This window comes from Coenobita brevimanus, chromosome 15 (genome assembly GCF_032717465.1).
Source record: "Coenobita brevimanus isolate Jiangsu-jjx chromosome 15, ASM3271746v2, whole genome shotgun sequence".
NCBI lineage: Eukaryota > Metazoa > Arthropoda > Malacostraca > Decapoda > Coenobitidae > Coenobita > Coenobita brevimanus.
This window is the reverse complement of record NC_136968.1, coordinates 33804712-33830810: the sequence shown is the minus strand read 5'-3', so window position 1 is coordinate 33830810 and position 26099 is coordinate 33804712. Positions and strand designations below refer to the sequence as shown.

General features: G+C 42.1%; 1 protein-coding gene across 2 annotated transcripts; it reads left to right on the top strand.

Annotated features, from left to right (window-relative positions):
• Nucleotides 1-5229: 5229 nt before the first annotated feature.
• Nucleotides 5230-24848, top strand: LOC145390768 (trans-1,2-dihydrobenzene-1,2-diol dehydrogenase-like). 2 transcript variants are annotated; one of them, XM_080265570.1, is made up of 8 exons: nucleotides 5230-5268; nucleotides 7428-7655; nucleotides 12355-12518; nucleotides 18803-18930; nucleotides 19995-20118; nucleotides 22072-22197; nucleotides 23334-23484; nucleotides 24249-24848. In XM_080265570.1, exons 2-8 carry the CDS (start codon nucleotides 7454-7456, stop codon nucleotides 24353-24355), a joined length of 1002 nt encoding a protein of 333 aa, XP_080121696.1. In that variant the 5' UTR covers nucleotides 5230-5268; nucleotides 7428-7453; the 3' UTR covers nucleotides 24356-24848. The 2 variants fall into 2 exon arrangements, with proteins under 2 accessions (XP_080121696.1, XP_080121695.1); XM_080265569.1 differs by lacking the exon at nucleotides 5230-5268 and adding an exon at nucleotides 5503-5900.
• Nucleotides 24849-26099: the final 1251 nt, after the last annotated feature.

Sequence of the window (26099 nt, the reverse complement as noted above, 5' to 3'; positions counted from 1 at the left end):
CGTTGGTAATGAATGGTGATGGGTGGAATATCTCAAATTTGTTGTATGCTGATGCAGTACTGCTTGCAAATACTGGACAAGAACTTGGTAGGCTAGTGCAGAGTTTTGCTGATGTCTGTGAGCGTTGTGCCATGAGAGTAAATGTAAAAAAGAGTAAAGTGATGGTTATTGAGAGAGAAGGTGACTCCCAGTGCAATGTTACAGTGAATGGAGAGAGACTGGAATTGGTGAGAGAGTTCAAATACCTGGGTACAGTGATAGAAAAGAGACGAAAATGTCCAAAAGAAGTTGAAAGTAGAGTGTAACAAGGAAGAAAAGTAGCTAGTGCAATGAAGGCCTTGACAAGAAACAGAGGCTTGAGTGTTGCAGCTGCATGAGGCATACATGAAGGAGTGTTAGTGCCAACTTTAACATATGGGTGTGAGACTGTTGTGTGGCATGAAAATGAAAGGTCAAGAGTAAGACCTGAGGAATGTATGTGGAGTACGGAGGGTGGATAGGATACGAAAAAATGTGATTCGTGAAAGATGTGGAGTGAGGAAGTCGGTGAACACCAGAATCGAAGAGAGCGTACTGAGATGGTATGGTTGTGTGGAGAGAATGGATAACAATAGAGTGGTGAAAAAGGTATATCTGAGGAAATCTGAAGGAGGGAGGAGGCGAGGTAGGCCAAGAGGAAGGTGGAAAGATATGGTGGATGAGTGTGTGAGGAAGAGAGGTTTGGAAGTCGGTGAGGCAGGGGAACTGACAAGAGATCGATCTGGCTGGATGAATGTTGTGAGGAGAAGTGCATGATCAGGGATTTGGCACTACTTTTTTAATGTGGCAGTGTCTGGATTGACTCTGTCGGATATGTTCATGTGAAGCTACAGAATGTGGTGAATGTTTTTGGCGTATCCGATAGAGCCAGGATTCTGGGGGCTTGAATGATGAGTGAATGGAGGCATGGCCTATTGGATTGGGCAGATTTGGGCTGTCTGGACATTGCTATTCCTGACCCTGCCCTAGGGTGGGAAAGGAGGTCCAGATGATGATGATGATGATGATGATGATGTACAATTTAGTTGTAGTAGAAATTTATCATTGTTGTATGGCTTTGTAGAATAAATTTGATTGCTGCTTTCCCTTCTTTTACTAATTTTGGTTTGAAATGTAGATTTACTGTAGTTTTAATTACTAGATGATAGTGTAGTTTTATTAACAGTAGAGTAGCTGTTTAATTTATTTACACCCAAAACCCTTCAGAGTGTGAACTGTGGAGAAATTATCTATCAATAGCCAAAAGCCATAATCCAGTAAAGGGTGGCTGTTTAACTTTGAGTTAGTTGTTTTACAGGGAGGGGTACTAAACCTCCACCAACCCACTTGTTGACACATAGGGAACATGTATGGGTTGGTTATATGGTTACCACCCAGCATTTTCTGGTTAACAGGAAACCATTAGGCTTGTCGCTCACTGTAAAGCCACCTGAATAGGAAAGAAAAGTAAGATAAAATGACAGGAAAGATGGGAGAAATAGGAAGAGAGGAAGGCAGATACAGAAAAAGAATGATAAAGGTGAAGGAAGAAGCAGGCAGAAGTAAGCTGGTGTGCAGGTAATTTTAGAAGTGAAAGTGGGGTATGGAATTTTGTGGAGGAAGTATGAAAAGAAGATTAACATTTATCTTTAACTGGGCTAAGAGTCTATAACCACCTCTCTCTCTCTCTCTCTCTCTCTCTGTCTCTCTCTCAGATTGCTTTGAAACTCCAGTATTAATAGCAGCATGAGTTGGGAGTATGGAACAATATTTGAATAAGAATACATTAGCCTTCTCACTCAAGTAGTCACTTGATTGAACTGGGATGGTAATTTTTTAAGTTTTAAATCTGGGAGACATCACCATGGCAACCAGGGTCTCCTCTATGCAGCCTTTATATTTTTTCTGTTTAAGTTGGTTTTATTGTCCTTTATAAAAATATATTTGAGACTATTTTGATGATGGTTATTATAGTTGCAAAATGTATATTGAAATTGAATAACAAGAAGTCAACAAAATTGGAGGTAAGGAGCGGTGGCTTGTTGACGTGGTTGTGACAGACATAAGGTTTTTCATTATTTTTACATAATTATGAGAGAAAATATTCATTCAAATGCGTGGTGGGGATACGCTAAGTTTTTCAGTACAGTGGAAATGCGCGCTCCCACTGCCAGACCCCCCACCCCACCACAGAGCCGGAGCCCCACCCCCACCCCAGGAGGACACCACAGTGGGCCAGGCGAGTGCGACGTCGGCTCAGCGTGAGATGGGTACAGGTGCGCGCCGACCTTGTGTCCCTCCTCCCCTCAACCTGCCACACCACGACGTCGCAGGGATGCTGACTACTTCTCGGCCAGTCCAGCCCTCGTCAGGATTGGGGTGGGATTGCTTCAGGTACAGTCCTAGGCAGCACCGCGGTAACGGCCGCTGTACGTGCCAGGGAGGGAACGGCCACTGTACATCCTTCTGCTGCAGCCACATCTGGAGCCTGCCTCGGTGTGATGGCCACTGTACGCACACCGACAGGCAAAGGCAGGAGGAGTGGTACCGCGACGGCGGCCACTGTACGCGTCAAGGAGGGAACGGCCACTGTACGTCCCTCCTCCACCTCCTCCTATGGAAGTAGCACTGCGTTAACAGCCACTGGACGTACCGGGGAGGGAAAGGCCACTGTACGTCCCTCAGCTACTTCCCGTCGGGCAAGCAGACCCGCGGCGACGGCCACTGTACGCGTCGGGGAGGGAACGGCCACTGTACCTCTCTCATCCACCTCCTCCTCCTCCTACGGGAGTAGCACCGTGGTAATGGCCACAGGACGTACCGGGGACGGAAAGGCCACTGTACGTCCCTCAGCTACTTCCCTTCGGGCAGGCAGACCCGCGGCGATGGCCACTGGACACGCCGGGGAGCAAACGGCCAGTGTACGTCCCTCATCTACCTCTTCCTCCTTCGGGAGCAGCACTGTGGGGACGGCCACTGTACGCGCCGGGGAAGGAACAGCCACTGTACGTCCTTCTGCTGCTATCCCAAGGGGCTGTGGAATCAAGATGACGGCCACTGTACACGTCGGGGAAGGGACGGTCACTGTACGTCCTTTGTCCACAGTCCCAAGGGTTCTCCCAGAGGAGAAGGTCCCTTGTGTGGCCCACTCTCCACCCTGTGGCTGCATGGGATGTCCTTCTGTCTCTCCCTCCAGGTGTGGTTACCCGGAGGTGCTGCCGTTCCAGGAGTGGTGGTGAGGTCCTGTCGCTGAAGGCGGGGTCCACGTCCTCCAGCCTGCCCCTAGATGACGCCAGGTCCTGACGGATGCCTCGCTGGCGAGGTGCCGCAGCCAACCCCTGACGGCGCCCCAGCCTAGAGGCAACTGCAGTCTCAGGCCTCCCGGGGCCGGCCCCCGGTCCCCAAGGCGGGATTGCCCTGGCCCCACTAATTGTCAGCCCTCTGCCAGGAGCAAGAAGCAGCAGGCCTAACTCCTGACACTGTTTGGCCCCAGTCCCGAGGGCCCCCTCACCAGGTCGAAGCCCGAGCAGGAAAGGGCCTCCCTGCACCCCAGTACAGAAACGCGCCCAGGCTGCGACGCCCCCGAGAGCTGTTCCGTGCCTTCTGCAGTAGGGCTCCCTCCAATGTGCCACCTCAGATAAGCCCAGACCTCAGCAGCCCAGTGACGATGCCTCAGGACCCAAGTGTCATGCTAGAGACTTAATAGTGACAGTGACTATATGTGGTATAGAAACAGTGAGACAGAAACACCACCCATAAAGTGTCTCAACCCCAGTTTATCCAGAGTGCTGTGTTAATACCTAAGCGCCCTAGAACCAGAGTAATATACTAGTGTATGGCCAAGAGACCAATATACCACGTAGAGTCCAAAGAGACTGAGTGTATGAACAGTGTCACCATGTCTATGTGATATTCTCTTGTGTAGTAACTCAGGTGTAAGTACAGTGCCCATGTGATATATCGTACCAACATTAACTATATCCCATCCACATTCAGTGTACCATTGTATGTATATTGTAAGGAAGTTGGACTAAGGCAATATATGTGTTAAGGTGTCTTGCCGAGTTTTTATGCCCTGTTCCTTTGTAAGTGTTCTATTTCCGGTCTAGAAAGAGGACCCCGCTCAATCGCTGGCGTCTTTAGAAGTTTAGAACGAGAGGTCGGTCTAAAAACATCCAGCATGGCGGAGTGAAGCGTTTATATAAATATATATATATATTTTTTTTCAATAAACTGTAATGTAATTATTGTGATAGCTTTAAAAAGTTGCAGAAATGCATAATTTGGAAGATGTCATTTATATAACTTAAGTTCTATATGCAATTCATTGGCAGTGGCCACTTCAGTTCAGTTGAATGTCGGAAGTCTAGCCTTGGTATCGGCACTTCCTGATGCAGTCTTATTGTGGTCTTTTCGTGGTCTGGGTCTTTTTCTTATGACATTCAGTCCTTTATTTTCTTTTCCCTTATTTTCCAGAATCTGTATAACATTGATTTATTTTCTTCTGTGTTGCTGTTATCGAATAATAGTGTTCCAGTAATATTCTCTTCATCTTGCTGGTACGGACGCTGTAATGCAGGATGTTTTTCTCTTTCCCCGTTGTAGGCAGGGCTGTGTAGGAATTTCAGGCTGATTCGGCGCCAAAGTCAGTCCGTCACTAATCATTCATTCTTACCAACCGGACCCAGTGTAACCTAACCTAACTTAATTCAGCCCAACATAGTTTAATTTGACCTGGCCTGACAACTGGAATGATCTCGGAATGAATGAGTTTTGCATCCGAAATGATTATAGGATATCACCGCGAACGTCAACAAAACCAAAGTCTGTGTCCTTGATGAACGTTTATTTTTGCAAAATTTGGGTGTCATAAACGAATGAGAGAGAGAGAGAGTAGCAAAACTTGTATATTGGAGTACATAACTTATGGGAAAAATAAGGTTAGGTTAAGTGACCCTGCTTGCATCACTGACTTAGGGTATCATCGTTTTCTCGTATTGCTGATGTTCATTAATGAGTGATGACAGTTGCTAAAAATTCAGATATAGGGGAATAACTTCAGCATGGCAACAGTAGGGAAATTCTGAATGATAAATATGTGTTTGATTGTTTATATATCATTTCGTTCATACATTTTTGTTTATTATAGAAACTAGATGTCATTTTTGAGTCATGTCAGTTGCTAAAAAGGCAGAAATATGGAAATAACTTTAGCATAGCAACAGCAGGGAGCTTCTGGCAATGATAGATGTGAGTATGTTTATTCATTTATCTTTACGTAATTTTGTTACACGGTACAGAAATCATGTGTTTATTCATTTATCTTCACTTACAGACACTTTACTGAAATCATAGTCCAATTTGCTGAAATGTATTTGTAATTAGGAAAAATAAATCTGGCAGTAATTAAATGCATTAGAGACTTCAGACCTTTCATGAATATATCTCCTTTCTGTGGCCTTAGTGTGTACTGTTGTAGGGTAAACAAGCTCCCTAACACCTCTTCCTTAGTGATTTATTTTTGAATATGGCTGATTAATACCCTTTTGTGTGCTATGTATGCAGAGTTTGGTGAAATTAGAAGGATTTATAAAACACAGATCAGGACAGCAAGGTGTAATAAATGAAATAAATCGCATAGGAAGAGTTGTTAGAGAGCTTCTTTATGCAGACTTTGATGATATTAGGATTTATGTAAAACAACAGGACAGTAAGGTGTAATAAATTAAATAAATCACTTAAGAAAAGGTGTTTGGGAGCTTGCTTAACTGGTGACAATATGACCCTTGACTACTGCAACCACTCATGTACTGACCTTGAGACCACTTCAGATAAGCTGAGGCAACCTGGGGGGTGAGATTATAGTTCTTGTCAGCTGTCTGGTGAGTATGTATGTCTGTGGCCTGTATTGTCGTTGTTTAAGAAGCTCCCTAACACCTCTTCCTAAGTGGTTTATTTCGCTAATTTCCTCTTGGTGTGGTGGTAGGTGGTTGTGACTGTCATTCACTCATTTGATGTAGTGCTCCCTACTTCTTCCTTAATCACCTGTCATTCTTTTTCTGTGCCTGCACTCCTCCCTTCTTATTTTCCTCATCTTTCCTGTCACTTTTTATTGCTCTTCTTTCCTTTTCAGGTGGCTTTACATTGAGTGACAAGCCCATTGGTTTCATGTAAGCCAGGAGACCATTTACAGTGCTGGGTGGTAACCATATAACCAACCCATATGTGTTTCCTTTGCGGCAGCAAGTGGGTTGGTGGAGGATTAGTATCCCTCCCTGTAAAACAACTAACACAAAGACAAGTGGCCACCCCTTGTGGCGTCTGTGTGTAGATAGATAGATAGACATCTTGCCATCCTCATCAGTATTACTTGTCATTCTGATATCTCTACATTCTTCTTAAATAATGCACAAAACATTAGCCAGCCAAAAAAAAAAAAAAAAAAAAAAAGGAAGAGGTGTTAGGGAGCTTTTGTAATAACTGCTGAGAATACAAGCCCCCTTCCCCCCTTTTTTTCTCACCTGACATATATCAAACTTTTTCATTTCAGTAGATGGCCAGGTGTAAGTTAGATTGGAGGATAAATTTGACTAGTAACTAAGGAGACCGAGGATGAGATGGAGGGATGGCATGGAGAGGTATATGAGAGCAGGGGATGTGAGCTGGGAGCAGGACAGTGAAATGGCGGGGGACAGGGCAACGTGGAGGCGATTTGTTTGTTGCCACCCTGTATGGGATTGAGGCGTCCGGCAATAGATAGATAGATAGAACTAAGAAGACTCATTGCTGCATCATAACCAAAGCTCCTTGAATATCCTGCAAGCACAAAGTTGGGTCTGGTTAGTACTTGGACGGGTGACCACCTGGGAACACCAGATGCTGTTGGCATAACGTTCTCCCTACGTGTCAAGTGTGGTTGGTGGAGGATTGGTGCCCCTCCTTGTAAAACAATTAACTCTAAGCCCTTGGCCACCCCGTTTGGGATACATGGCGTCTGGCAATGAATGATGAAACAACTTAGTTCTGTATGCAAGTTGTCGGAGTGGACCAAGGCTGTCAGATGAAACAAACTTGCCATAACTGGTATGACAATTGGTTCAGTGTGGTGGCAACTTTTTGTTTTTATTTTATACTTTCCGCCATAAGATTGTTTTATTAAGCTTAGGGGAGGCCTCTTGCAGTGAATTGATTAATGTAGGCTGTATCTACCTGTTAGTTCAGAATATATTATTTATATTGCCATATTATTAAAGTTTTCTCCAAACAAATGAATTTAATCTCCTTAGGATAAACTTTTTGAATTGTTGGGGGTAGCTTTAAATTTTCTTTAACTTCTCATACACCAAATGGATCTAAAGGATGTCACTGTACTAGAGGAATTACCTTTTGTTAATTTCATTACTTTTCAGAAGACCAAACCAAGCGTCAGTCAGCCATGGCTACTCGTTGGGGCATCATCAGCGCTGGTAGGATCTCGTCGGACTTTGTGGCGGCCCTCAGGGTTCTGCCCACGTCGGAGCATCGTGTGGTTGCCGTGGCCGCCCGCTCCATCGATGACGCCAGGAAGTTTGCACAGACGTTTGGCATCGAGAAGGCGTACGGTGACTACATGGACATTGCCAAGGATCCTGATGTTGGTGAGTCTGTTGTTGTGGTGGAAAGTGTGCTGGTGTTAGGATGATGATGATGATGATGGATATATACAGTATACGGTATAGGGAGAGAGAGAGAGAGAGAGAGAGAGAGATACGTGACCTTTTTTTTTTTTTTTTTTTTTTTTTTTTTTTTTTTAAGCATGGGATTTTTAGTGTGTGTAATGTCAGTCAGTGCAATACACTATACTAGCTATGTATGTGGTTGGCAAACAGTGAACTTAGTCATTCTTGCTTTATTTCATGCAATATGTTTTTAATCATGATATATATGAGGGACAGTCCATGACTTCTTGTGAGTTACATTCAGTCTCAGAGATTAAAGCAGATATGTTTTTACCACTATGCATTAAATCTGTGAGGTGGTCTGGCGTTGAGTTGGCTGATAATCAAAATGTCATGGACAGTAAACCCTCGTTATACAGAGCCGTCTTTTAACAAATTTTTATTCTAACGACCACCTTGAGCTGGTCGAATATTCTTTCAACGAATTTTCGTTTGGTAAAAGAATGTGGTTCACTCACATCTGTGTCAGGACCAACTTGCCTAGCTCCAGTCTCCTATGCTCCTCATGGGGCAATATAGAATTGGATGATGGATGAATGGATGAAAAGAATGGATTCGCGGGAAACACCGACCAGTGTGGTGTACCTGCACATGCGTGTTCTTGCTCCTCCACATCCCACAGAATGCCGCATCAGTCTCTGTGTGACCAGCATTGTGGGAGGAGCCGTACATACAGCATTTATTGAGATAAGGAGCCATGTAGACTTAACTGTATGTTATTTTGTACGACTGTATGGCTGAACAACGCCCTGTATTTAATGATCTTTGGTAAAAGCCCCAATGCCTGGGATTACCAAACGGCTTGGTGTTCAGCTTTAACAAACTGTCAGCATTAACACAAGGATCTGGTACCAATTAGTTCATTTTATCGAGGGTGCACAGTACTGTACTTTTAAGACTAAATACTGTTTCATTACGTGGCTAGTGACTGGCTAGGCTAATGACTGGCTAGCCAAGATTTTATGTACGGTAATTTTAAGTATAATGATGTGGTTTATTATTTGGGTAGTGATCAGAAGTGTACACTCAAGGAAAGTTCCACCTTAGACATCTGCCTGCCAGTTAGGACCTTTTTGTGTGAGACAGCCACTAGTGAAGCAGTAGCCAGGCACTCCAATATCTGGTACCACTGTGTGGGAGGGGAAAAGTTAAGGGAGGAAGAAGGCTAGGGAAGCTTATAGCTCCTACCCCTCCTTCTTCCATCCCCATCCTTCTCACACAGGTACCAGATAGACGAATGTAGGCTACTGCTTCACTACCACTTGTCTCACATTTACTATTCCAAAGTAGTGAGAGAGTGTATAACGCCGAACTTTCCTTGAGTGTTCATACGTCATGCATTTCGCACATCATGAATTACCAGAATTTGATGAAGTTTTTAGAAGTTAAAATGTTATGTGTTTACTGTTTGTCTGATCATTGCATGGTACGTACTTTTAGGGAAGCACAAAAGTTACTGCGTGTGTTGTATGTTGTTTCCTGTTATTTGGCAAATGGCAGATGTTACGTACATTCAAGTATTAATGTGTCTTTATAACATTTTAAAGTATAAAAGCTTAATACAGTTATCATTATATCTTTAAAACAAATATGGAAAAAGCTTTAGAAATTTTGATACAGTATTTTGATGTACAGTGGTCCCTGGCATTTAGCTTGTTTCAAGTTAGCGATTTTCGCATTTAGCGATAGACTAGAGAAGGTGCCAGTCCCACAGATTTAGTGATTGTCTTACGCATGTAGAGATGTGGGGCGTGAAGTGCCTTGCCCGTCTGCCACCAAACCGCCATTGTCATCACTGTTATGAGCGTCTGGCGACCTTGGGTGCTTTTTTTCCTTTCACAGTGCTGAGCATTTGCCGTTGTTCACTGGTGAATAGATGTATAACCATACAGTAGTATATCTGTATAATGTATTCCTAATACAGTGTGTTTCATTTTCAGCACTTAAAGTAGGAAATCAGGGGTCAAAAGGGTGACTTGGAGGATGAGCGCAGACTAATTTATATTTTGCCATAAAAAGTACACTTCGCATTTAGCGGTGGTTTCACCAGACTATTTAAATCGCTAAACGCGAAGGACCACTGTATTTTAAAATATTGATATACCGGTATATATTTTTTTTCAGGTTAGCTAAACAAAATTAGATTTGCAAGTAACGATCAGATTTAACACTAGATTAATTGAAACTAGATTCATTAAAGTCCAAGAAAGGTAGCCATGTTTAACTTGTATATATACTTTTTTTATTATACATATTCCTGAAAATTAGTAGAGGTAAATGAAAAGAAATTGAAGTTGTGCTTACAGCTCTTGTATCTTAGAAAGTAAACGTAAAGCCTAAGTCATGCCATTGATGGCACACCGCCAGTGTCTGCTGTGTGTGTATTGCTGCCTGGCTCATAGGTTCCTGCCTGTCCACCACAGCTGCTTGTCAGAAGGCTGCTGTCTAGGTGTTGTTTTTGTGATGAGTTTCATTTTAACCACAGTGATTTAATAATATGGTCTAAATATTCTGTGTGTTTTAGTTCAGGCATTTTACCATTGAAGACAGCAAATAAGATGTGGGATATGACTTAAAGGAATTGTTGAACGTGGAGGATGGAATAATGCAAGTGTAAGTGGCTGGGGAATGGCTGGGAGAAGGAGGGAGGTGAGAAGACAGGAAGAAATCAGTAGGATAGAAGTTGTGGAAGCAATGAAGAAAGTTAAATCAGGGAAAGCCCCAGGAATTGATGGAGTGTGTGGTGAAATGTTGAAGCATGGGGGAGAGATAGTAGTAGAATGGATGTGGAAGATGTGCAGATTGGCCTGGGAGGAAGGTAGAGTCTTGGAGGATTGGAAGTCAGGTATAATTATTCCCTTGTACAAGGGAAAAGGGGAAAAAGAAGTGTGTGGTAATCATAGGGGCATTTGTCTTCTTAGTATAATAGGAAAAGTGTATGGTAGGATACTTATTGACAGAGTTAGAGAAAGAACAGAGAAATTAGTTGGAGAAGAACAGGGAGGCTTTAGGAAGGGAAGAGGTTGTGTAGATCAGATATTCATTCTCAGATCTTTAGTGGAAAAGTTTCTAGAGAAGGGAAAGAAGTTGTATGCGGCTTTCATGGATTTGGAGAAAGCATATGACAGGGTGGATAGACTAGGATTGTGGAAAGTGTTAAGAATATATGGAATAGATGGGAAGTTGTTGAATGCTGTGAAGAGTATGTACGATGGTGCGAAGGCTGCAGTGCGTGTGGATGGTGAACTAAGTGAATTTTTCTCTTTGAAAGTTGGGTTGAAACAGGGATGTGTTATGTCTCCATGGTTGTTCAATCTGTACATGGATGGGGTAATAAAAGAGGTACAAGGTAGGGTAGTGGATGTTGGAGTGGCCCTGGTGAGAGAGGATAGTGTTTGGAAACTCCCTGTACTGTTGTTTGCAGATGATACCGTGTTGTTGAGTGAAGACGAAGGAGAGCTGCAAGGCTTGGTGGATGAGTTTGAGAGAGTGTGTAGGAAACGGAATCTAAAGGTGAATGTAGGGAAGAGTAAAGTGATGGTCTTTGAGAGAGGTGAAGTCAGTGAATGTACAGCGAGGTTGGATGGTGAGGAATTGGAAAATGTGAGTACGTTTAAGTACTTGGGTAGTGTGATGAGTAAGGATGGAGGTTTGGAGGGTGAAGTGCTTGAAAGGGTACAGCAGGGAAGAAAGGTTGCTGGTTCTTTGAAAGCAGTGATAAGAAACAGGGAAGTGAGCATGGAAGTGAAAAAGTTACTACATGACAGTATTGTGATACCAACTCTAACGTACAGAAGTGAAGCTTGGACGTTGTTGGAAGGACACAAGTCAAGAGTGAGAGCCGTGGAAATGAGTTATTTAAGAGGAGCCTGTGGAGTCACATGGAGAGACAGGCTGACGAATGAGGATATAAAGGAGCATTGTGGTGTTGATGTGGATGTGATAGGAAGCGTTATGAGGAACACACTGAGGTGGTTTGGCCATGTGGAGAGGATGGAGGGTGAAAGACTGACGAAGAGAGTGTATGTGAGTGAGGTGGAGGGGGAAAGAGGGAGGGGGAGGCCGAGGATGAGATGGAGAGATGGGGTGGAGAGGTATATGAGAGAGGGGGGTGTGAGTTGGGAGCAGGGGAGTGAAATGGCGGGGGACAGGGCGACTTGGAGGCGATTTGTTTGTGGCAACCCCAAACGGGATTGAGGCGTCTGGCAATAGATAGATAGATAGATATGACCATATTTTTGGAAAGTAATGATCGTTACATCCCTAGTTTGCACCGAGAATGGTGGAGAAATAATTGCCAAGAGACATACAGCACCACTCTAGGGTCTTTGGGTAAAACAAACTTTTGCTGTATTTTTCGTCATTACTCAGCCATTTCCAATACAAATCTGATTATCGGATCGTTTTTCCCTTTGATATAGATACCGATATCAACCATTTTTTTTTTTTTCTTCTTTGCTGATTTACAGCACTAAAGGTAATGGTAATGATGATAATGTTGATACTAGATGATGATGATGATGATGCTTGAAGATGATGCTTGTAGTAGATGATGTTGGATGACGATGAAGTTGATGATAATAATGTTACAGTACTTTGATTGTACATTGTGCCACAGACGTTGTTTACATTGGATCCATCCCGACGCAACATCTCAAGATTGGGACGGCCATGATGAAAGCAGGGAAACCCGTCTTGTGTGAGAAGCCGCTGTGTATGAACGTTAAGGAGACCAAAGAAATGATCCGGGTGGCAAAGGAACAGAAAGTCTTTATGATGGATGTGAGTGGAGAAGAAAAGTGTGTGGTCTGGTGTGTTTATGTTTGAGAGGGAGAGAAATGTGTGGTGTTGTGTTTTTGTAGCTGTGGTGTTGTATTGTTTTGTGATGTATGTGCTTCCCCCCCCCCCCAACTCTGGGCATAGGCTTCACAGCCTGCTCTCAAGGCTTAGTAGTCCTCCTACATACCATACACCTCTACATGTCACCACTTCGGCGCTAACACCCACTGTCCATATTGAATACATGCTAGGGCTGTCTCATACAGGACTGGTCTATTGGTATTAGAGGGGGTATTTTTACGACATGTCGGCGGGTCTTCTGGTAGATCAGTAAAGTCTGATTTTTAAGAAATTCAAGTCCTTACACTGTTCCCTGCCTCAGCCGAGATTTGAACCTGGATCCGGTAGGACTGCAGGCCACCTCTCTTCCGATTGAGCCACCGCTATGCCTTGTGTTGTGTGCTGTACTTTGTGTTATGTGTTTATTATGTTGTGTAGTGTCTGCCTTGTGTTGTGCGTATGTATGTGTTGTGTTATGTTGGAAGCCACCGTGCATGGATGTTAAGGAGACCATGGAGTTGATTCAGTTGGCAAAGGAACAGAAGGCTTTCATGATAGAGGTGAGTGGAGAGGAAGAGAAGTGTGTGGTGTGGTGTGGTCTGTTAGTGTGTTGGGTTGGGTTTTTGTTTGTGAGGAAGAGAAGTGTGTGATGTGGTGTGTGTGTATGTATGCATTATGTTGTGTTTTGTGCACTTTGTCATATTGTTGTGTGATGTGTGTGTGTTTTTGTTATGTTGTGTGATTGTGTGTTTGTGTTGTGTGATTGTGTGTTTGTGTTGTGTGATTGTGTGTTTGTGTTGTGTGATTGTGTGTGTTTGTGTTGTGTGATGTGTGTGTTTGTGTTGTGTTGTGTGATATGTGTGTTTGTGTTGTGTTGTGTGATGTGTGTGTCTTTGTGTTGTGTTGTGTGATGTGTGTGTTTGTGTTGTGTGATGTGTGTGTCTTTGTGTTGTGTTGTGTGATGTGTGTGTCTTTGTGTTGTGTTGTGTGATGTGTGTGTCTTTGTGTTGTGTTGTGTGATGTGTGTGTCTTTGTGTTGTGTTGTGTGATGTGTGTGTCTTTGTGTTGTGTTGTGTGATGTGTGTGTCTTTGTGTTGTGTTGTGTGATGTGTGTGTCTTTGTGTTGTGTTGTGTGATGTGTGTGTCTTTGTGTTGTGTTGTGTGATGTGTGTGTCTTTGTGTTGTGTTGTGTGATGTGTGTGTCTTTGTGTTGTGTTGTGTGATGTGTGTGTCTTTGTGTTGTGTTGTGTGATGTGTGTGTCTTTGTGTTGTGTTGTGTGATGTGTGTGTCTTTGTGTTGTGTTGTGTGATGTGTGTCTTTGTGTTGTGTTGTGTGATGTGTGTGTCTTTGTGTTGTGTTGTGTGATGTGTGTGTCTTTGTGTTGTGTTGTGTGATGTGTGTGTCTTTGTGTTGTGTTGTGTGATGTGTGTGTCTTTGTGTTGTGTTGTGTGATGTGTGTGTCTTTGTGTTGTGTTGTGTGATGTGTGTGTCTTTGTGTTGTGTTGTGTGATGTGTGTGTCTTTGTGTTGTGTTGTGTGATGTGTGTGTCTTTGTGTTGTGTTGTGTGATGTGTGTGTCTTTGTGTTGTGTTGTGTGATGTGTGTGTCTTTGTGTTGTGTTGTGTGATGTGTGTGTCTTTGTGTTGTGATGTGTGTGTTTGTGTTGTGTTGTGTGATATGTGTGTTTATGTTATGTTGTGTATGTGTTTGTGTTGTGTTATGTGATACTGTGTTGTGTGGTGTTGTGCTGTATTGTGTCATGTTCTGCTGACCCACTGTATATGAATATTAGCATAAAATTAGTACTATAATTTAGGGAAACTGTCAAATCAGCCAAATTAGTAGCAAATTTAATAGCAATTTTTCTTTAAGTTTGTGTGGACTGTGTATATATTAGAAAAAGAGAGAGAGAGAGAGGATGTTTAAAGTGATCAGAATTCCAGGGACTTCGACGATAAGTGAATGAGAGTTTGACCTGTTTAAATGGGCAGGCTTTTTATTTTTTTATCCTTAAGTGGGAAAAGAAGTGTGGATGATGATGATGATGATGATGATGACGACAGTGAGTGATACCCAGTACTAATAATGATGAAGATAACAACAATATTGCAGATAATATTGATGATGGCAATAAGTGATAATAATGATAACAACATTGATAATATTAGTGATGAATACAACAATATTGATGACAGTAAGTGATGGTATTAACCCTTTCAGTACTTAGGGTAGCGGTGCAAAAGTCACCCGCTCATTACTGGACGACGCAAGGAGTGTCCAACAAAATCGCCCCTTGATGGAAATTAAAAACATTGTAAATTAGCGCATAATTTATATTCGCTGAACATTTTTATCAACACCTTAAGCAAGTACAACTATCTGAGATTACGTGAATAAAAAATCAGGCAGATAGAGGCATAAATAAAGCCAGGGAAAAAATAATTTATCAACAACTTTGGCCTTGCGAAACACCGCCCGCGCACTGCAACCAAAAGATAAATTCCTTTTGCGGTATGTAAAACTGACCTGAATTGTCCTACAATCAATGTTTATATACCAAAATGTAGCTAATGAAATTTCCTAAAACTCTATCTTAGTAACAATTACCTTAAAACATACATTTCTATGAGAAAACATGAAGGAAAGAAAAAACTTTGTAAATTAGCACATAATTTATATTCATCAAACGTCTGGGGGTAGGGGGGTTTGTCAAGAATACTCCCCCAGTATCCCTGCTTGTCGTAAAAGGCGACTAAAAGGGTTGGCGGAGGGTTAGTGCCCCTTCCCGAAAAACAACTAACTAAAAAAACAAACAATAAGCCTCGGACAAGGACTGACCAAACGTTGACGACCAAGGACCGGACAAAGGACATTGCAATTGGAACGTGGAATGTAAGGGGAGCAAATGATGAGGTGAAAGAGAGAGAGATTGTCCAGGTGCTTGAGGATGCGAAAGTGGATGTATGTGGAATAACTGAAACAAAATGGAGAGGAGAAAGTGTGAGAGAATGGGAGTATGGATGGGGTATATGTGCAGGAGTAGGTGAGAATGAGAGGGCAAAGGAAGGAGTATGTATAGTTGTGAGTAAAAGATGGAAGAGGAGCATAAGACAGTATGGATCAGTTGGATCAAGGATTGTGTGGGTAAAGTTGAAAGTTGGAATACAAATGTGGGCGATTGTGTGTGTGTATGCGCCAACGCAAGATCGTGCTAGAAGAGTGAGAGAAGAGTTCTGGACAAATGTAGAAGTGTGCATGGAAAAGTTTGGAAGGAATGATAGAGTGTTTTTGATTGGTGATATGAATGGTAAAGTTGGGAATGTGAAGGTGGATGGAATAGTTGGTGAGTGGGGTGTGCCTGCTGAGATAGATGAGAATGGGAGTGCGTTAGTGGACATTTGTGCTGGGAGGGGTTGGTGATAGCCAATACCCTCTTCAGGCATAAAATGATCCACAGGTATACATGGCGAGTGATGAGAAGGGTGGGTGGTGAATTGAGTGAAAGGAAGGCAATGATTGATTATGTGTGTGTGGATGAAAGGATGCGAAGATGTATATTGGATGCAAGAGTTTATAGAGGTTGGGGGAGTGGACTTTCTGACCACTACTTGGTGGTGGCCAGAGTTAAAGTTCAAGTAAGATGGAGGAATAGAAGAAGGGAAAGACGAGAGGAAGGAGTAGTTGCAAGGAGAGTGGAAAGGTTAGAAGAGGATGAGAAAAAGGCAGAGTATAAGAGAGAAGTGGAGGAACGATTGGGCAAATATGAGTTGGAGCAGATGGGGGACGTGGAAGGTGTGTGTAGAATATTTACAGAAGAAATATGTGCAGCATGTGATGTGGTGTGTGGAAGGAAGAGAAGACGGAGGGGGGTGCAAGGAACAGCGTGGTGGACTGAAGAGGTGAAACGGGCTGTGGCACAAAAGAAGAAAGCATACAATGATTGGATGAGAAATAGGGACGTGGAAGAAGTTGAGAGGCGGAAGAGAGAGTTATATGTAGAAAGGAAGAGAGAGGTGAAAAGATTAGTAAGAGAGAGTAAGAAGAGAGTGGATGAGGAATTTGGAAGGAATTTGAGTGTAAAGTGGAGGGACTGTAAGAAAATGTTCTGGAAAGAGGTGAAAAGAGTAAGACAGGGTGGAAGTGAAGTTAGCAGGGGAGTGAAAGATAAAAATGGTAGATTACTAGTGGAGAAGGGAGAAAAAGTGAGCAGATGGAGAGAACACTTAAAGGAATTGTTGAACGTGGAGGATGGAAGTAATGCAAGTATAAGTGGCTGGGGAATGGCTGGGAGAAGGAGGGAGGTGAGAAGACAGGAAGAAATCAGTAGGATAGAAGTTGTGGAAGCAATGAAGAAAGTTAAATCAGGGAAAGCCCCAGGAATTGATGGAGTGTGTTGTGAAATGTTGAAGCATGGGGGAGAGATAGTAGTAGAATGGATGTGGAAGATGTGCAGATTGGCCTGGGAGGAAGGTAGAGTCCCGGAGGATTGGAAGTCAGGTATAATTATTCCCTTGTACAAAGGAAAAGGGGAAAAAGAAGTGTGTGGTAATCATAGGGGCATTTGTCTTCTTAGTATAATAGGAAAAGTGTATGGTAGGATACTTATTGACAGAGTTAGAGAAAGAACAGAGAAATTAGTTGGAGAAGAACAGGGAGGCTTTAGGAAGGGAAGAGGTTGTGTAGATCAGATATTCATTCTCAGATCTTTAGTGGAAAAGTTTCTAGAGAAGGGAAAGAAGTTGTATGCGGCTTTCATGGATTTGGAGAAAGCATATGACAGGGTGGATAGACTAGGATTGTGGAAAGTGTTAAGAATATATGGAATAGATGGGAAGTTGTTGAATGCTGTGAAGAGTATGTACGATGGTGTGAAGGCTGCAGTGCGTGTGGATGGTGAACTAAGTGAATTTTTCTCTTTGAAAGTTGGGTTGAGACAGGGATGTGTCATGTCTCCATGGTTGTTCAGTCTGTACATGGATGGGGTAATAAAAGAGGTACAAGGTAGGGTAGTGGATGTTGGAGTGGCCCTGGTGAGAGAGGATAGTGTTTGGAAACTCCCTGTACTGTTGTTTGCAGATGATACCGTGTTGTTGAGTGAAGACGAAGGAGAGCTGCAAGGCTTGGTGGATGAGTTTGAGAGAGTGTGTAGGAAACAGAATCTAAAGGTGAATGTAGGGAAGAGTAAATTGATGGTCTTTGAGAGAGGTGAAGTCAGTGAATGTACAGCGAGGTTGGATGGTGAGGAATTGGAAAATGTGAGTACGTTTAAGTACTTGGGTAGTGTGATGAGTAAGGATGGAGGTTTGGAGGGTGAAGTGCTTGAAAGGGTACAGCAGGGAAGAAAGGTTGCTGGTTCTTTGAAAGCAGTGATAAGAAACAGGGAAGTGAGCATGGAAGTGAAAAAGTTACTACATGACAGTATTGTGATACCAACTCTAACGTACGGAAGTGAAGCTTGGACGTTGTTGGAAGGACACAAGTCAAGAGTGAGAGCCGTGGAAATGAGTTATTTAAGAGGAGCCTGTGGAGTCACATGGAGAGACAGGCTGACGAATGAGGATATAAAGGAGCGTTGTGGTGTTGATGTGGATGTGATAGGAAGCGTTATGAGGAACACACTGAGGTGGTTTGGCCATGTGGAGAGGATGGAGGGTGAAAGACTGACGAAGAGAGTGTATGTGAGTGAGGTGGAGGGGGAAAGAGGGAGGGGGAGGCCGAGGATGAGATGGAGAGATGGGGTGGAGAGGTATATGAGAGAGGGGGGTGTGAGTTGGGAGCAGGGCATTGAAATGGCGGGGGACAGGGTGACTTGGAGGCGATTTGTTTGTGGCCACCCCAAACGGGATTGAGGCGTCTGGCAATAGATAGATAGATAGATAGTTTTTATCAACATCATAAGCAAGTACAACTATCTGAGATTATGAGGAAAAAAATCACAGAGATAGAAGCAAAACTAAGGATGTGAGGATAAAATGTTTAAGAAGTACCGCGAGCGCAGAAACGGGGGATTCTCCCAGCACGCATCCAAGACCGAGCCGGCCCACATCCTGAGTACTTGTCTGCGGTTGGATGCAGTCTGCGTTGTCCAGTTACAAAAGGGTTAATGATGATGACAGTTATTGGTAATGATGATGTAAACTGATTTAATAATAATAATGACAACAACATGATGATAATGAAGGCAGGCAGACATCAGATGCTCATTAAACCACCATATCGGGTCACAGGCAGTTTGGTCTCGGTTCTTCCCTGTCTACAAGGAGTTGGGACGGAGGATTGAGAGCGGGGAGATTGGTGAGGTGGTGCATGTTATTGCAAACTTCGGATTGGACGTACGATCGATCCTTAGACTGCAGTGAGTTGAGGGGGGAGGGGGAGTGCATGAGAGAGAGAGAGAGAGAGAGAGTCAGTGATAAAATATTGAGCTGGAAATGAAATAAGTGAAATGGCAGAGATTGATACTGCCGGAGAGAGAGAGTGTCTGTGATAAAATATTGAGCTGGAAATAAAATAAGCAAAATGGTGGAGATTATACTGCCTGAGAGAGAGAGAGAGAGAGAGAGTGTGTTTTTACCAATGTAAGTCAATAAGTTAATAACAGTACAGTATTCCCCACCTAAATATTTTTGTTAGACTGATACTGTACTGGCATACTCTATTGATACTAAATTTTGCTTGTTGGTGTAAGGGCCTTTGTTAGTATGTATATCTTAGTTATTAATTCAACACATCACTTAAATATCCCTTGGTGTGTGTCTGATGCAAAGTGTGTGGGTTTGAGAGATGTAAAGATTGCATAAGAGTTTGTTTGAATGATTGTGTGTTCTGTTTTACATACTGGCTTATTTTACTCTTAGTTTGTACATAAATCTGTCCTTCCTTCCTTCCATCCTTCCTGCCTCCTGTCTTTTTCTTTCCTTCATTCTTTCTTGTCTTTTTCTTTCTTTCCTTCATTCCTTGGTACTGCCTTTTTCTTTTCCTTCCTTTCTTCTATCTTTTTCTTTCTTTCCTTCCTTCCTTCTTTATACATACAGCTAGACTAGTACAATTTGCTTGCCTTCCATCCATTCATCCTTGAGTCATCCATTCATTCATCCCATCCCATTCTGTCCCATCCCGTCCCATCCATCCCTCCATCCAACCATCCACTCTTCTAATCTGCCATCCATCCACTCTTCTAACCTGCCATCCATCCACTCTTCTAACCTGCCATCCATTCACTCTTCTAACCTGCCAACCATCCACTCTTCTAATCTGCCATCCATCCACTCTTCTAACCTGCCATCCATCCACTCTTCTAACCTGCCATCCATTCACTCTTCTAACCTGCCATCCATCCACTCTTCTAACCTGCCATTCATCCACTCTTCTAACCTGCCATCCATCCACTCTTCTAACCTGCCATCCATCTATCCTTAGGAACAGCAAGACAGGTGGTGGCGTAACACTGGAAATCGGCATCTACCCCATCCAGTTTACTTCATTGATCATGGGTGGGGAGAAGCCGCTTAAGGTCATCGCTGGCGGACATCTGAACTCTGGGGTTGGTCCAGGTTTTATCGTTATTTATGTTTTTCTGTCTTTCTTTTATTTGTTACTGATTCATAAAATTAATAGTTTTATTATTATTACAGTAGAGTCTTCATACAACACGAGATAGGTTATGCAGAACCTCATGCAAAATCAAATTTGCACTAAACCGTGACATATATTCACATGTAAAATACAGGGTTGGGTCCTACTTGCCTTATATTTTTTGTTAAAATATATTATAGATAGATTATTACAAATATGTGTGCCTTAAGACACCCAAGACTGTGTGTTTTTATATGTTCTCACTGACTGGACACATCAGTGCATTCTGACCTAACCAAACCAATTAGTTTTGCCTCCTAATGCTCCCCATAGAATTTTTAATCACCAAGGATTGCCACTAAGCCTCTTGAAAGTCTTCATTACCAATCAAGCAAAAAACTTTTGACCTAAACAACACATGAATAATGGCCGCCCAGCATCAGGCATATTTGGCCAAGAATCACTTTTGGCTCTCATTAAAAAAAAAAAAAAAAAAAAAAAAAAAAAAATGCAGTGTGAAACTATTTTTGAAAGCCATTAGTCATCAACAATAAAGAAAGAAAAAAATGCGATAAAGAAGTTGTCAGCATGGAGTGATTGCGTATTTGTCACTTCGCAGATACACACGAATGCAGTAATCGTGAATAATAAGCAATTCAGCCAAGCAGTATAATTGGTATGACAGTATAATTCACAAGAACTGAACTCACATAATTATCTTACCTATGTACATCAACACTTAGTGTCTTCACGTATCGTAAGATCCAAATTTTCTCGACCAAAGACCATCAGTTCATAACAAACATTGGGCACAAAGCCCTTTTTTTTTTTTTTCTCACTCATTACACCAAAGGCAAAAACATGAATTTTATTGCTCCTTCATCATTAACTTTTTATTCGAACAGAGAAAACTATCCACATCGTAAACACACCCGACTCATATCTGTCTGATCATTTGCATTTAAGCTCCCACACCACACGCCACGTTGTCTGACAATTTTACATTTTCATTTAGAATAAATGCTTTTCTTGTGTTCATAGCACTTTCAGGGTACTGTGGAACCACATGCTCAGAGTTCTGAGAAGAAATGAGGCACAAGGAAATAAGCAAATAACCTTCTCATCACAGCTACCATCTACACAACTCTAAGGCAGGCAGTGGCAGGTGGTATGGGACATGGGTCACTTGGGTCAGGTCAGGTCGAGGAAGCCGATCAGTGACTGATGAAAGCATAACACACGAGTTGTATCTGGATATCCAGTACCTAAACGCACCCATTTCCCACTTTCTCTTGCGCAGTTGAGTGGTATTACTGTGCTATTAAGTAATCAAGGGAGAAATTAAATGCCTGTGTTATTGTAAGATCGTTGTTTCGTTTTGTCTAAAATCGCAACTCAGCTGTATTTGTTATTATTACCTTATTACAGAAATGACTGTGGTTAGGTGGATGTGTAGTGTGTCCTTGAATGCGAGGCCTGGGGGGGCAAGGTTTACAATGGGGGAGTTGAGAGGAAGGATGGGACTGGAGTGTATTGGTGTTGTGATGAGGAGGGACTGATTGAGATGGTTTAGGCAAGTTGAGGGGATGGGGGATGACATTTGGGTGTGGAAGGTGAGAGGTGTTTACATCAGGGGTAGGGTTGTGAGAGGCAGACCAAAAAAGGCCTGTGATGAGGTTATATAATTATAGTAAATGAATAAATATTCATAGAGTCTACATGTTTTTTATTGTTATTTTCTGCTTACTCAATCATTTTGTGGGGATCAATGTTATGATGATTATAAGATGAAGGTGATGGTGATGATGATGGTAGTGGTGATAATAATGAAAATTGTGGCGGTGGTGGTGGTGGTGGTTGTGATGATAATGGTGATGATAACTCTCTGCTCAACCCCACTAACTGTTTCCGTTTTCTACAGGGCGTGGACGAATGCATTGGCGCGACCCTACTCTACCCCAACGGGAAAATTGCCTCCATTACGGCATCGATGAAGTCTGACCTGCCCTCGGAGGCGTTTGTGATTGGCACGAAGGGCAGGATAAAGGTGAGAGAGAGAGAGAGGTACTACCATGAGAGTGAATTATGGCTGGCTGACCACACAGCCATCACTCTCAGGTGGGAAACATTCAGCCTCAAGCACAATCATTTGGTGATCCCTCTTCATAGTGACTGTTTATAGAGTCAGATTCCGAGCTAAGACTCTCACATTGTTACAGATCATATTACACATTTCGATGTTACAAGTCTTATTACAGGTATACCCCAATTTAACAATGCAGTTGGTTATGTAAAAATCCATCGTTAGGCGGGGTATCATATATTGGGGTAGATTTAACATGTAAAGTAATCCCCCCAACCAAGTCCAAAACCCCCCCAAATGAGTCCCCAAGCAAGTTTAAAGCCAATCTAAATGGCCTAACAGCTGTCAAGGAAGCTAACCTAAGCCTAACACTTGTAAATAACTCACTAAAACCAACAAATAAAATCTGAATCGTCAAGTATAAGTTTGGAAAAATCAAGCTTAGTAAACTGTACCCCAAAATGACAATGTTCACCCCACCTATGACTAAAACACATTAATTTTACTTTAAAAACAGTATATAACTCAATCTAAACACACAATTTTAGTCTGAAATATAATCAAAATCGGTAAAAAAAATAAATAAATAAAAAACCATCGTTAAACTGGGGTTTGACCATCGTTAGGCAGGATATGGTGGTATTTCAACCCCCATCGTTAAGCCGGGGTAATGAATCTAGGGGTATCGTATATCGAGGTATACTTGTACTGATACCAAATCGTTGCAAATATTCTAATTCATCTGAGAGTGTTGCAGATCTTCATACACGTCACATTGTTACAGATCTAATTACACATCTCATTGTTACAAATCTTATTACACATCTCAAATTGTTAGATATTATTAGTGCACATCTCAAATTTCTTTTTTCCTGACAGTTTCCAGCAACTGTTGGGAAATAATTAGCTGGATTTAGCACTTGGTTTAGCTTCTAGTTCACAGGAATCATCAGCTGTATCATGGCCAAGCACAGTACAGTATGAGGATTCCTTAGTGGAAGTAAATGACTTCAGTTTTACCATATATACATATATGTTTGTATGTAAGTAAAAATAAGTGTACAGTACTGTGATGGTGATGTTGACTGTCCGTTTATCAGGTGTTCTACCCTATGTGGTGTCCAGAGCAGTTTGAGTCGCCATCAGGCACATTTACGGAGCGTCTGCCCAACACCGGACATCAGTTCAACTTCTCGAACAGCCAGGGACTCATGTACGAGGCTGTGGAAGTCCGCCGCTGCCTGAAGGAGGGTAAGTGGTTGATGATATTGGGCTGTGGTTTATTTTATTGTTAAAGTTGCATTCTGCTTTATCTTGAATTTTTTGGTCTAAATGGGCTAAAAGGATGCTCAGTACAACAGCCAGGGACTCATGAATGAAACTACAGAGGACCACCACTCCCTGAAGGAGGATAAGAGTACCGGTATCTGGCTGTCTATAGCCAGACGCCTAAATGGAAGAAGGTGGCCTCAAACAAATCCCCTCCGTGTCACCCAGTCCTCCACCATCAATATTTATGCATAGTTTTAACTGTCCTATTTAATGCATAATTTTATGGTGTGTCCTTCATGTAGTGTATGAACTTTAATGTTAGATGACTATTTTAATGTGTGTTATTATATATATATATATATATATATATATATATTTATATATTTTAGCTACTCCGGATCTGCTTTCACTGCTGTTGTATGGCAGCAATGACCTCTTTTGTTACATTGCCACAATCTTTTAGTGTAATCAGTCACTCAGTCAGGTTGCTTTATCCCCCTTCTGTCCCTCCACCCCATCCCTCCAACTGATGCCTTGTCTGTCCCTCCCACCTCCCATCTTCCACCTCAGTCTTAGTTAGTTTCTCATGTTGCATTTTTTCCACTTGGCCAAACTATCTCTAGACTGGTACAGGCCATCCTCATTGCTGCATGTGTCAGGCTATTCGAATACCTGGCGCCCCTCTCTAGCACCAGATAAAAGAGTGTAACCATCGAGTATAACCGTCATTTTGCTCTTGACAGGCCTTCTGGAGAGCCCTGGGATGCCCCACTCCGAGTCCGTCACCATTGCCGAGATCATGGAAGCTGTTCGTACCCAGGCCGGCACAGTTTATCCTGGGGACGAGTAAACAGATTGTGCATTGGATGGGACTTAAACACTTTCTTGGATTATTGTAAGTGCCTGTGTTTAGGTAATACACTTTACTGAAGTATGTGTTGATGTAGAACTAAGCAGTAGTAGTAGTGAGAGTAGCAATATTGTGGCCACAAAAGTAACAGTGAATACGGGAAATGTTGTACAAGTAATTGAGTCAGAGATTGGATGAAGTTAAGTGCTGTCTTGGAATTTGGTAAGTGCCTACATTTTGATAGCTCTTTTTTGTGCTGTATGTAGAAGTAGACCTAATCAGCAGTGGAAGTAGAGAGGTTAGTAATGAACAGAAAACTAACTATACAGGTTCAAGATGGAGATTGTTAGTGAATGTAGAGATAACAGTAAATACCAAATTCATTAGTGTGAATCTTATAGTCGTGTGCATAAACAAAAATATGGAGGCCTTGAGTTACACTCCATGTCAGCTGGTTTGCTTAAACATACTATGGAATTGACATTTGTGGGAATCCACATCTGTACACTCTTTGAATGCCAAAATTACTGTGATAAAGTATGTGAAGCTCAGGATGGTTGCCCACAGGTGTTTTCATTTGTTTAAGCATACAACCACAGACAGACTTCGAGGAATCCATTCTTGTATGTTTGTAAGTGCCTTGATGTTGATAACTTACAGTATTGTACACTATGTAGATGTGGAACAAACCATTAGTGACAGCAATGGATGTACAGTAGTGAACAGATATAATGAATTCACAGTTGACAGAAGGTGGACTTAAGAAATATGATGATAAGTGAGTGCAGTATTAAAACAGAATAGAATATTAACAGGTCTATAATGCATGCCAAATGAACTGAATGTATTATCAAGGAAGAGTATGATGATGGCTGAATATAGAATGAATACAGTTGATAAGTGAGTGCAAAAATAAAAGAAAAGTGCTATAATGGATACTAAATTAGCTGAATGCATTATCAAGAAAGAGTATGTTGATGACAACGCAAAATATATACAGAATATAAAATTAACATGGCTTACAAAGTATATTGGTTAAAAAGAAAAGTTCAAGAGAGTGTTTCCTAAGCAAAGGAAGTGCTCACAGATGGTACAAATTAAATACTATCTTGGAGAGAAATGGAGCCAGAATTTTGTTATGGGGGGGGGATATTGTGTTAAGTAGTAAAAGCAGTCCAGAATCGTTTATTAACCCTCTTGTTACCAATGATGCAGGCTGTGTCCAACCACGAGTGAGTACTTGGGACACAGGCCTGGGCGCCCAAGGCCTTGCACTGAGAACCCACCCCCGTCACCGCTGTATTCCCACACTCAGTAGTTCATAAACAATTTATCCTCACACCATTATTTATGCTTCGATAATAGTTATTATTATTATTTTTTTTTTTCACTTTAATCCTGAATAAATATGCTTATGGTGTTGTAAAAAAAAATCAACCAAATTTAAATTATGCCTTAATCAATTTTTTCTTACTTCAGTTTTCTCAGTTTTTCTTATAGAAATATAATTTTTATGGTAAATGTTACTGAGAAAAAGTTATAGGGAATTTATTTGGCTACATTTTGGTGTATAAAGAATTACTGTAGGTCAGTTAGGGCCGATATTATGGAGCGCGAAAGGAAATTACCTCACTCTCAGAGCAAGTCTCATAGCACAGTGACTGGGGCAGTGGGGCAACACTGGGTGCAAGGTGGGTTGAGCACGGTGAAGGAATACACGGGGACGGAAGTAGTGCTTTGTTAT